Below are 12,672 nucleotides of genomic sequence, written 5' to 3'. Positions count from 1 at the left end.
TTTTTTTCCTTTTTTTTTTTTTCAATGCTGAGGTCATTCAATTTCCTGAGTAGTTCGAAAGAAAACGAAACAAAACGAAAAACAGCAAAAAAAAAAAAAAATCCACCAAAAAAAAAAAAAAAAAAAAAAAAACAACAAAACCAACCTACGCAGCTTACAAAAATAAAAACGAAGTCTAGTAAATTAAACAATCTACAGCATTTTACTCCAAAGCCCTGGGTTCTGTGGTCCCCCCACCTCCCTGTGCCGCTTCCTCCGTCGCTGCGGTCGATGTTTTGGTTGGGAATAAGCGAGAAGAAGGAAAACCTCCGCACGCAGGCATGGGGATGTGAGCACCCATCCGCTGTAATTAATAAAAGCTTTAATTGCGGCGCGTTTTCAGCTCTGCTCATCGCATCTGAGCGACGCGGTGGAGCTGCGGATGCCCACAGGAGTTGGAGAGGACGACCCTCGAGGTTCCCTACGGCTCTGCGATGGAGGCCTGGATGTTCGCGGCACGGAGTTGCGCCGCTGATCCTTCGGGGTCCCTTCCAACTCAACCATTCCCTGGTTCTACGACTGAGCTCTCGACGGCCCCCCGCACAGCAGTTGGAGTTGGGTGACCCTGAAGGTTCCCTTCCAATTCAACCGACGCCGTGGTTCTGTGACCGAGATGTGGATGCTCACTGCACGGCCGTTGCACTGGATGAACCTTCAGGTTCCCTTCCAACTCGACCCATTCTACGGTTCTGTGATCCTGCGGTTCTACGGTCTGGAAACGGCTGCAAGGGGAGGCGGGTGAACAATAAATAGGTTATCCTGAGTTCAACGAGCGACTGCTTCAGAAAAACAAAGGACCAAAAAAGCCCAGTCCTATCAGAAACCCTAAGAAAGAGGTATGTTGGTTGTGGCCGGGTCTTCCCGGTCAGTGCCTGGACCCGTACATCTTATCCCACTCAGCAAACAAGTCCAGCTCCTTCTGCGAGGCGGCGGGGCGGACCTTGCAAAAGGCCTTCTCAAAGTCCTTGTAGGAGGTGGGTTGGATCTGGCCCGGCAAGCCGTGCAGCGTGGTGGCCCCAGCGTGCTGGCAGAGCTGGATCAGCTCGCTGCCCGAGAAGCTCTCGGTGTGCTGTACCAGGGACGCCATCTCCCGCTCGCTCAGGCAGGAGCTCTGCTGAGCCAAAGCGTGGTGGAGGATCTGCCTCCGGGCGATGCTGTCCGGTGGGGAGATGTAGAAACGTTTGGCAAAGCGCCGGTGGGAAGCTTCGTCCATGCTGCCGGGCCGTGAGGTGGTCCCTATGATGACCACGTTTTGCTCGGTCGAGGTAGCTACATTGTCCAAGTAGGAGAGGAGCTGAGACTTGAGGTTTCCAGCCTGGCCGCCGTCCTGGGCCACCAGCAAGGATTCCACCTCCATGATGAGCACCACCGAGGGCTGTCGGCACTTGGCCACAAAGAAGACGGTCTGGAGGATCTTCTCGGCTTCGGCTTTCCAGGTGGTGAGCAGGGCAGCGGCGCTGAGCTTCAGCAGCGTGGAGCCCAGCTGGGTGGAGATGCAGCGGCTCAGGAGGGTCTTCCCGGTGCCGTGCGGCCCAAACAGGAGGATGGTTCTGGGCAGCCTGCTCGCCCCAGTGTAGGCACCGGGTCGCAGGATGGGCCACACCAGCTCCTCCTCAATGGCTGCTTTGATGGAGACCTGCCCGGCGATGTCCGTCCACTGCACGGGCGGCCCGCGCTCCACGATCTTGGTGTTCACCAACTCCAACACCAGAGGGTCAACGTTTTTGGGTTGCTCCTCCACTGCTTGGCTGCTGAAGACGGGCGCTTTGGGTGGCAGCCTCAAAGGGAAGGGGTGTCCCGGCTCGGCCGCCCGCTCCCCGTTGGCAAGGGGAGGGCTGAACTTCTCGAAGGACTCTGTGGGTCGCAGTGGGGCATCCCCAGCTCCGTAGGGCGGTGAGACCACGCTCTTCATCGCCTGCCCACCATATTTACTGCCGTGCTCCTCAGCGCTGCCCGCCGGCCGCTTGCTGGCACTGGGGAAGCCGTTGCCTCGGCACTCGCCGTTGTCCGACATGGGGTAGGGGGACTTTGGCTGCTCGTAGCTGTATTTCCGATATCTGCCCTCTGCTTCATCCTCCCCACCGGAGATATCGAAAGCTTTCCTCTTCAAGGTGCCCGTCGCCTCGGTGCCCAAAGGCGGCACAGCCAACGAAGCCAATCCGGCGGCTTGGTAGCCATAGGTTGGCACCACAGATGGACGAGTGGTGGGCCCGGGGGCCGGCAGCGGGGTGGGGGCTGCGATGCCTGAGGGCAGGTAGGAAGCAGAGGGATGGGGTGGGTGGATGGCTCCATAGCCCGGCTGCGTGGCGTAGCTGCCCGAGGCGTAGTTGTAGACGGGGCCGGAGGAACCGTAGCCCGGCACCAGGGCGGATGAGGGGTGCGTGGGCTGCAGGAGCCCCGAGCTGTGCAGGGTGGGTGGGTGCGGAGGGGCAAGTGCTGTGCTGGGCTGGCCGCAGTAGCCGGAGGGCAAGTAGGTGCTGCCGTAGCCCGCAGGGTACTCCTGAGATGAGCCCAGCCCGCCGGAGCCGCCCGCCGCTCCGCACGAATTCCCGGCGTAGATGGGATCGGCGAGGTTGGCCGACACCACCGGGGAGCCGGCGAGCCCCAGCGGAGCGCTACCGGCCGGCACGGCGGGCGGCACCACGGCCTTGGCACCGGGGAGGCCATCGTGGATGGGGGTCAGTGGGTAGGCGCCGTCGGAGCCGTGAGGCACAGGCCAGGGCTCACCGTCCCCTTTCTGCCCGTTAACGGGCCCGAAGGCGCCATCCCCATAGCCGCTCAGCGCCGGGCGCTCGTAGGGCGCATCCAGCACCCCCGAGTATTTCTCGGCGTACCTCTTGAGGAGGTTGGAGGCGGTGAGTGCTGAGATGTCGTCGTTGGCCCAGGCGTAGTTGAAGCGCTGGCGGGTGCTGGGGTAGAGGTCGGACTTGTGGGCTGGTGAGGAGGTGGTGGAGGAGACGTCGAGGTGCTGCTCTGGCCACTGGTTCAGGGACTGGGCATGCTCTGGTGACCAGTGCATCTTCGACAGACCTACAGGACACAGGGATCGTGGTATCGTTAAGGTGTCAAAGACCCCCAGGATCATCGAAGTCTAACCCATCCAGTCTAAGTCCATCGAGCCACGTCCACCAGACCACATCCCCAAGTGCCACATCTACAGCAGCGTGACACCCCCAAAATTGGGACAAGCGCCCTTCTGCACTGCTCAAAACCCACCAAACCACCCTTCCCCCGGACCGTGTTGCACCTCCTGATCCCAATCAGACAGAATTGAGGAATTACAGAATCACAGAAAGGCTTGCATTGGAAGGGACCTTCAAGACCATCTACTTCCAACGTCTGTATCCTAAATTATACATCTCAGAGTCAAAAACGCCCCCCACCACCCTTTTGCATCATCAGTGCAAACACCTTGCACCACTGATGCAGACACTCCCAACAAGTACTTCAGAGCAATCATCCAGATCAAGTTTTGATGATCCAACAGAAAACAGCACCCACATCATCAAACCGACCCATCACCCAACAGAAGACAACATCCATGCTATCGTACCAGGCCCTCCCAAACCCCAGCAGCAGCTCCAGTCCCAGCATCCTGCTCTGTTTGTTTCACCTGGATCAGAAGCCAGGCGTTGGCTGGCCACTGCACACCCAGCATTAACAACATCTTAATAGATATATAATAATTACAATGAACGGAATATCAATAATGGCTTGCCCCAGTGATTGAGAACCTGGTGGGAAAGCAGGGCGAACCCAGGCCCTGCAATGCACCCTAGTGATGGAAGGGCTGGAGCCAGGATCCACCCCTTCCTAGACCTCATTTAAGGGTTGGCAGCGGAGGGGAGGGCATCTCTTTGGAGATCCCTGTGTACCCGAGGCTTTCGGAAGGTAAGCAGCTCCTTTCCTTTGTTTCTGTGTCCCTGGCTGTCGCATTTGAGCAAGTCCTCACTTGCTGCAGCACAGGGCTTTGCTGCTCTGCTGTCATTGCTGCGTTTTGCATCGCATTGCATTAACATATTAATAGTTTTATGGCATATTATCACTGAAACTGTAGAATATCTTGGGTCGGGAGGGACCCGTAAGGATCGCTGAGTCCAACTCCTGGCTGCACGCAGGGCACCCATATTAACTGCTCTGCCAATGCATTAATAGCATTTGGTGAATTCTCAGCAAGGAGGGAGGGGGCAGAGCACAGACAGCTCTGCAGCAACGCAACGGGGAGGATGGCACAGGGAACAGAGCAGCCCCAGCCAACCCCACGTGTTCCTGCTCAGGGAACAAAGCCTGGGTGGGAGCCGTGCGTCTCCCCCGTGCCCAGGGCAGCTGGGGACGTGGACTTGCACATGGAAGCTGTCCCACCTGGGCCTGAGTCCCTCTGCTCAACCCCTCGTAGTGGTGAACGTCCCTGCTGGGGAAGAAAAGGCAGAAGAGCCATGGCAGCCCCCGGCCCCATTGTTATCTGCCGTGCTGAGCCCCCCAGCGGCCCCCCCAGCCCCATACAAAGCTGCAGTGGGAGCAGGAGGGCCCTCACGCCCCATTCAGCCTTTAAGCCACTTTGTGACCGCGGCACAATTAGATTACTTAATGCTTTAATTGACTTATATGGCATTTGTACTTCCACTTTGGATATCAAACTTCCACAAGAGGATTTAAATGGCGGCTTTGCCTGGCTTTATCTGCCATCCCCCCCTGCGTTTACTCACCATTATTAAAGTGCTACCGAGAGATAAACGCTCGGCCAGAGCTGGTGTGCAGGAAAGGGCCTTTCCACCGAGCACAAAGACAGCTTCCCAGCAAAGCTCTGCTCCTGCTGCAGTTCTTGCCCTGAGCTGTGCATGAGCAGAATGCAGGGCCAGAAGGGAGCAGAGGCACCGAGGAGCTACGGAAGGGAAAAATGAGGCTTTGCTGAGGAGTGAGGCATTATGTAGAGGTGTGTTTTGGGGGGGGGGAGGGCTGAAGCACCATGAGTTTCCACCCTTGCTAGGTGCACTGAACAGAGATGTGCTTTCTAGATCAGGACCCAAACCTCAAAAATGCTTCCTATGGGTGCTCAGAACCCCCTCAGTGTTGGAAATGCCAAGCAGAGAAATGCAATTTGCTCTTCCCCCTGTAGCGTGGATGGATGCCAGCACCCAAAGCCTAAAAATCAGTGCTTAAAGGAAGCGCAGCGATTGCTTTGCAGCGCCCTGAGGAGGGCGGGCAGCCCCGGGGATGCGGCGCTACAGCTCCATCCCAGAGCAGCACAGCAGAACGAAACGCAGCCGTGCATCAGCGCAGCGATCAGAGCACGGAAGGGCTGCGAAACCCGGCTGCAAAACCCGGCTGCGAAACCCGAAGCGCTTCAGCGCACGGCGCAGTTGGGAAAGGGAAAGCAAAGCCATGCGAACGCCCTGCAAACCCGGCGGAGGGGGAGGGTTGGTGGGACGGGGAGAAGTCGTCAGGGGGCCGCGATGTGACGTGAATGAGCGCTCGGAGCGGGGACAGATGTTTCAATGCTCCCCTTGGCAGTGTGAGAAAATTACTGTCCAGTGACCAAATGGCACGGCCGGTTCCCACCCTCGCTGCTGCCCCATTATCCACAGCGCAAGACAAAGGCGGGCAGGGGGGGCTGGGCAGGGGAGAATCCTATTGTTCCCTCCCGCCCTAATTATGGAAATCTTGTTAATCTATTCAGCAGCGGCTCTCAAGTGGGCTTTTGTTCGGGGCCCTTCTTGCTGCGCGCAACCGGGGCGCAGCGCCGAGGGTGTCCCGATGGCGCTGGGTTGGGGTGCGCTCCCCCCACGACCCCTCCTGGGGGGACCTCGTGCAGCTGTGGGTGTTCAACACGTGTGTACGCAGCAGTGGGTGCTCTCGGCTCCCTCAGCTCTCCCCAAAGGAACAGAGTTCCCACGGATATGGAGGGTTTCCACGCGTAGCATTGAGCCAACGATGCGCTGAAGTTGGGGTCGAAATCCAAGCGAGCACCTGTGCCGGAGCAGCCCTGCGAACGCTGGCTGTGCCTCGGTTTCCCCTTTGCTTTGCAGCCACCAGCCAGAGGAGGGAGGGAGCGCATGCAGCAGAAGCAAACCGATGAGCCTCTCATTTTGCTCCTACTGCTGTCATCTTGCTGAGGGCTCCTTTCCAGGGGGGAGGATTTCTGCTCCTTCAAGACTCTGCTTAGCTCCATCATCCCCCCATTGGCCCCAGAGCGAGCACGCTCAGCTGCTGGGGGTCCCACCTCTCAGCCCAGCCCCTGACACTTCCCATAGTCCTCACAAACACTGCTCACACCGATCTCTTTCCATCACACAGATGGGTTTTCCCAGCAGGATTTTGCTCTCAGCACCCCCAGCTCGGTCCGTGCAAGGCCCTGTCGCATGCCCTGGCAGCACGGGTGCAGCTACTGCATGCACAGCTTTGCTGCTGCAATAGGATTTGCCTCTGGTCTCGAACTGCGCCTCAGTGCTTTGCAGCCCTGGGGTTTTGCAGCCATGGTTCAGTGCTTTGCCACTGCAGGAGATGCGGTGCTTCAGCGGAGGCCGAGCAGCACGAGGCTCTCCAGTGCAAGGGAGGGCGGAGGGGTGGTGGTATTTCTTGTAAATGAGGCATTTCCTGATGATCTTTTTGGCTTCTGCTGTGCAGAGCTCATCCTGGCCCGGCTCACCCCTGCCTCACAGCAGCACCGTTGGTGTTACAGCGAGTCAAATCCTGGCAATAAAAGAGAATTATGGCCAACGTGGGCGCGCTTGGAGCTGGGGGCTGTGGCGAAGTGCTGAAGTGTTTTCACAGCGCTGCTATAGATCACAGTGTTGTTTTGGCTGGGTCACCTCCAGCACGTCCCCAGGAACCAGAGGGGACCCCCTGGACCCGGGGCCACAGAGTGATGCGAAGAACCAAGGTCTCTGCAGCACTCCGTTCTCTGATGGATCTTCCAGATGTTCCCTCTCTGGGGCTTCTTTCCTTGCTGACACAGCACTGCAGAGGCTGCATCTCCCCTCTGCTTGTACAGATGGCCGGATGGATGCCAGCTTTGGCAATGCCCCTACAGCTCCCACTTTCCATGCTTCTTGCACAGCTATTTTGCTTCTCATCGGAGCGGGCAGAGGAGCACCCAAAGCCCCGTGGCGCAGCTCCATCTGTCCATGGTGGTGACGTGGGGACGCTTCCCTCTTCCACTCCTCCATATCCAAGCTGTGCAGCTCACGGTCCTCCAGCACAGCACAGATTTGGAGTTTTAGGAAGCTGGCCGCCAAGACAGCAGGTTGGGTTGCACAGTGAACCCAACACGTTCCCGGCTGCCCCCCAACAAAGAGAAGGACAGGACAGTGACCACAGCACAACCAACGTCGGTGTGGTAAAAGGAAGGTGGCAGCTCCTTCATGCCCCATCCTCACCCCACAAGGATCAGCCACCACGTGGGAGCTTGGGGCTCAGCCATTCTGCCCAACCATATATCACACCCGGAGCAGCTGGACATCAGGATGCAGTGCAGAGGGCAATGGGCCACAGCCCATCTGTGCAGCTCCAGGATCCGGCCGGAGAATGAAAAATTAATATGTGTCTGTTCAGCCCGGCGGCAGCTGAGCATCATCCTCCATCTGGAGAGGCAGTGCTGGGGGTTGGAGGAATCCCCAGGATCAGAGGATGTGGGTGGGAAAATGGGGGTCTCTGTGATAATGGGTGCCGCTGGTGGGTTTGAGGCGTTTTGCTCCACCTTTCAGTATTTTAAGGCGGATGGGAGAAAGAGGGGTGACAAGGATCTGAAAGGAAGTGGGAATTATTGGCTTATTTCATCACAGCATCACACGGTTCTGGTCCATGGGCGCTCACTGCTGGGATCTGCCTGCAGGGGATGAACTGCAGCGTGAATCCATCCCCGTGCTGCCCGCTCTGCCACAGGGGCACTCCAGCACGTGCAGAACCCCAGCTCTTTCTGCCATTTCCTCTGCTGTCACTTCTCACCCTGCAGATGCTCTCCTGCCCCAAAAGCCCTCAATTTTGTCCCAAGTTTGCTGGGTTGGCATTTAGGCTGCAACCTCCGAGCAGAGCCCAGCTTGAAGGGCAGCTCCCAGTAGGAAGGGCTTTGGTAGAAGCTTCGTTGAGGTCATTCAAGTCCGCTTTGGGTAAGCGCTCCCTTCCCACAGGACGTGGCCCACAGATGCTGCTCCCAGCATCAAAATCTGTCACCAAAATCTCATTCCTTGACGCCATGCGAGCTCTCCAGAGCCGGACGAGGATGTGGTGCATTGGACCCATCCCATTTCCTGAGGATTCCAATGGGGAGGAAAAACAAAAGTCCATTTCTGATCAGCAGAACCATTTCCCCAAGCAGAGGTGCTTCCAGAAGAGGACTCAATTTGCATACAATCTGCATAACAGGAGCGCACCACAGCACACCCCTCCCAGCCCTGTGCCCCATCCCACAGCGAGGTGTGGGCTTTGCTTCTGCCCGTGGACCTCGATAGGGAGATGCAGGGGAAAAGTCTGAGGGCATCTTCATGCCATCCTCTGCTCTGCTGCTCCACGACCGCAGGACCATGGGATCCTGTGATCATTCAGTTTGGAAAGGACCTCCAAGATCACCACGTCCAACCCATCCCACCGCCCCTGTCCTGCTGGTGCACCCAAACCATACACAGACCATCTGCAGGACAAATGCACGGACGCCAGAAGGTTGAAAGCAGTTCTGCCCTCCTCCCTTTGCAAGAAAAAAGCATCGCAGCTCTCATTCGCACCCCAGCCTCGCGCAGACCCTCTGCAGCCCGCGAGCACCAAGTAGGTGCACGACACCCACAAGGCACAAAGCAGCTCTGCACGCTTCCCTTTGCAAGAAGAAAGCATTGCAGCTCCATTTCATTACCCCACAAGCAACAAACAGCTCTGCAGTTCTGCTTGGAAGACCCCCAGCCTCAACCCCCCAGCCCTCCCTTCTCCGGGCGCTTTCCACGCTGCGGCTCCAACAACGGACTCCCCCGGGGGCAAAGCCACTCCAGCAGCCCCCCTTCGCCCCCCCTGTGCTCTGTGTGCTGCCACAGGGCCGGGGGCTGCAGAGGAAGCTGCAGCACGGAGATAATTTGCCGCGTGCAGCGGAGCCTGGCGCAGCGGTAGCTGTAACGCTCCAGCTCCTATCCTCCACGGAACGAATCAATCTTAATTAACTCTAATTCTGGATAGCCTCCCTGCCCTAGCCAGCACCTTTAGCAACGCGGTTGGATGTTCTGCCTGGCTGCTTTCCCCGTGCAGCACGCTCCGAGGGGGAACGGAGCAAAAACCTCCCATTTTTTACACCAATCCATCCCCGCCGTGCGCCCCGGGGGAAGCAGAGCCCATCCCACGCCCACCCCAAGGCACGCACCGTGCAGAGGCCTCTCTCCCTCGGTGCCTTTTGTTTTCCCAAGCCTTTTGACTCCCCGATTCTTTCTTAAACGCCGCCCCAGCAGCATGAAAAGCCAAAGTCCCTCCTGCACTCCATTCACTAATGGATTTTCCAGCAGTTCCCTCTTTGGGGATTCTTTCTTTGCTGACACCGCTGCCCTGTAGGCTGCGTCTCCCCTCTGCTTGCAGGATGGGTGTTGGGTTTGGGGACCCACACATCCCTGCAGCTCCCACCTCCTTGCACTCCTCATGCAGTTATTGGGCTTCTAATTAGTGCAGGGTCAGAACATCTCTGCTGCTTATGACAGAACGGCGCAGGGCTGCTCAAAACCAGCAGGTAAAATGCCAACCAGTTGGGAATTTGTCCTCAGGAAGGTGAGAATTCACCAGAACAGATTGGGAATTTGGTCCCCAGAAGTTGGAACTTCACCCCAGCAAGTCGGGATTCGCCCCTAAAAGGGGAGATCCTGAAGACAGCAGGCTCAGCACAGACCTATGAGCCCAAAAGTTGCTTCTCCGGGTCCTGATACACCACGGAAAGGCTTCATCCCACCCACAGAGCAAAAGCATCGATGTCCCCCGTGCTGGGAAATGGGGAGCAGTCCTGAGCCATGTGCAGCCTCTGAGCGTGCATCGATCGCCCAGCGCTGGGCCCATCTCCGAGAGCTAATCCTAGGGCAGAAATAATTCATTTTCCTCCCTTTTCAGCAGCCACTCATTAAAAAGTAATCACCTCGTACCAGGAGGATATGAACAGCCCAAGGTCAGATCCATAACTGCGTTATTTCTGCGGTGCATACCTGGAGCGCGCGGCCAATGGGGTGACCCATGGGAGCTGAGAGCTGCCCCAGTGCTGTGCTTGGGGATGGGGATTGGGGTTGGGATGGGATGGGATGGGATGGGATGGGGATGGGGATGGGGATGGGGATGGGGATAGGATAGGATGGGATGGGATGGGATGGGATGGGATTGATGGGATGGGATGGGATGGGATGGGATGGGATGGGTGGGGGGGGTTGGGGTGGGGTGGGGGGGGATGGGATGGGATGGGATGGGTGACACATGGCGACTCATCCACCCCAACCTCCCACAGCCCACTGGTGACACTGGGGGCACAAAACCTGCATAATGGCATGGGATCGCAGCCCATCAGCATTTAATTACACCATTCTGCAGCCATCTCTGCTAATTACACTACTTCCCCCCCCTCCCCGCTCTGGGAGCCACTGGGATGTAGGATGCGATGGTGGTGGCTTTGTGAGCTCTCCCCGTTGTAAAGGCATGCTGGAATGGAAACGTAGATTGGTTGGGTCGGAAGGGACCTTGGGATCATACAACCACGGAATGGGTTGGAAGAGTCCTTAAAGATCACGGAAGCATGGTTTGGATTAGAAGGGTCCTCAGAGGTGGCAGAACCATTGGACGGTTGGTTGGAGGGGTTCTTAGGATGACAGAACCGTAGAACAGTTGGATTGGAAGGGACCTCGGATCATAGAAGCATGGTTTGGGTTGGAAGGGTCCTTAAAGGTGGCAGAACCATAGGATGGTTGGGTTAGAAGGGACCTTGAAGGTCATGGAACCATAGAATGGTTGATTTGGAAGAGACCTCAGGATCACAGAACCACACTCTGGTGTGGAAGGGACCTTAGAGATCACCATGGAACCACGGAATGGGTTGGCAGGGACCTCCAGGCCCATTCAGTTCCACCCCGTCCTGCTCCAAACTCATCCTTCCTTAGGCAAACAGCACTGACACACACAGACCCTACGGGACAAGGAGCAGAACTGGGTGCAGCCCCACTGCTGGAAACATCCCCTCACTTCTGCTCACAATGCCAGCCCACAGCTGATGCCGTCGCTTTGGGAACACGGAAGGAGATTAATGACAGCGAGCAGCTGAGAGCCGCTGAGCAAGGATGGGGAATGGGCTGCAGTGTCCCTGCGGCCACGAGAGCCCCTTCCCTGCTCCGTGCCGCTGCACCTCTCCTCTATTTACACAGCAAATTCTTGGTTGGGGATGGCCTCCTCTGATGAGTTTGGCCGGGGCAGGAGAAAGGAGCACTTATTCTGCTATTATTCAGCCTTTTTTTTTTTTTGGTAGACAAGACAAGGGTGGGTTAAAGTGCAATTTGTCTCGTTTTCACTTTCTTGGGGTGGATGAAAAAAAAAAAAAAAAAGAAAAAAAGGAAAGCGGCTCTTTGGAAGGAAAGCAAGGCAGCCTGAAGACATGGCAGCCAAAATGGCACCAAAATGGGGCAACCCAGACCAGGGCATGGAGTGAGGGGCACATCTGCAACGCAGGCAGCGAGGGCGCTGCTGTAATGACGTGCATCTGCCCATGCTTTCCATCATCGAGTGCTCTGCACTCGGGAGAAGGCAGGGAAGCCGTGCAAAGCGCACCCTGCCCCGCTCCATGCTGGAAGCAGAGAGGCCTTGGCTGGGTTTATGAGGGCCCCCATAAAGATCAGGGGTTGCTGATAAGTGGCCCCAGGCATGCGCTGCTGCGGGAACAACAGAGCTGGTGATCTGTACAATTTAACCAGCCTTCACTGCAGCTGATGACAGGGCACGGGGCTGGGAGAAGGAGTTTGCAACGGGGGTTTTCTCACCCAGCAAAGGGCGTTTTCCCATCCAGCAACGGGGATTTTCTCAACCACCAATGGGGGATTTTCCCATCCGGAGATGGGAATCCTTTCAGCCACCCATGGGGATTTTCCCAGCCACCAATGGGAATCCACTCATCCAACAATGGGGATCTTCCCACCCACCAACGGGAATTATTTCAGCCCCCAGTGGGGATTTCCCCATCCTCCAATGCCATCCAGCGATGGGAATGTTCCCATTTGATGCTGACAAAACCCAGTTTGGTCCCGGTGCCACAAACCCAAGTGGTGGCAATGAGTTTTTTGGGGTGACAGCAGTGCAGAAACCTGCACGAAGCCACACATTTGGCCAATGCGAGGGATGACAAAGGCTCTGCTCAGAGCCATAGAATCACCAGAGCTCAAAACCTACAGCTGAAAAGTGTTTACAATGGCATAAATGCAAAGGTCAGCGTCGCGCAGAGGTCAGCACCGCTTCTCCAGATGCATTAACGTCAGCTCCGAGAAATTCCCTGTAGGAATCCTCCGGCAAATCCGGCACCGTGGGGGCATTCAGCTCCCCGAGCAGCAAAAGGGAACTGCAGGAGAGCAGCCAATCTGAGCAGGAGGAAGGAAGGAAAGGAGGGAGGAAGGGAGGAAGGGAGGAAGGGAGGAAGGGAGGAAGGGAGGAAGG

The 12,672-nt window shown here is 57.1% G+C and overlaps 1 protein-coding gene across 1 annotated transcript; it reads right to left on the bottom strand.

The window, feature by feature from the left end:
• Positions 1-4,985, bottom strand: FIGNL2 (fidgetin like 2). The gene is made up of 2 exons (XM_042815233.1): positions 4,746-4,985; positions 1-3,069 (listed from the first exon to the last, which is right to left on the bottom strand). The coding sequence occupies exon 2, from the start codon at positions 3,056-3,058 to the stop codon at positions 905-907; it is 2,154 nt and encodes a 717-aa protein (XP_042671167.1). The 5' UTR covers positions 3,059-3,069; positions 4,746-4,985; the 3' UTR covers positions 1-904.
• Between the last annotated feature and the right edge of the window lie 7,687 nt (positions 4,986-12,672).

Source organism: Centrocercus urophasianus, unplaced genomic scaffold (assembly GCF_019232065.1).
Source record: "Centrocercus urophasianus isolate 14NV4802_14NV808 unplaced genomic scaffold, USGS_Curo_1.0 seq_1438, whole genome shotgun sequence".
Taxonomy (NCBI): Eukaryota; Metazoa; Chordata; class Aves; order Galliformes; family Phasianidae; genus Centrocercus; species Centrocercus urophasianus.
Note: the sequence above shows the minus strand (reverse complement) of the source record. Positions and strands in the feature narration are given on the sequence as shown.

Bases quoted from the DNA above. Each gene is read 5' to 3' on its own strand.
- FIGNL2 (XM_042815233.1), bottom strand. From the start codon at position 3,058: ATGCACTGGTCACCAGAGCATGCCCAGTCCCTGAACCAGTGGCCAGAG.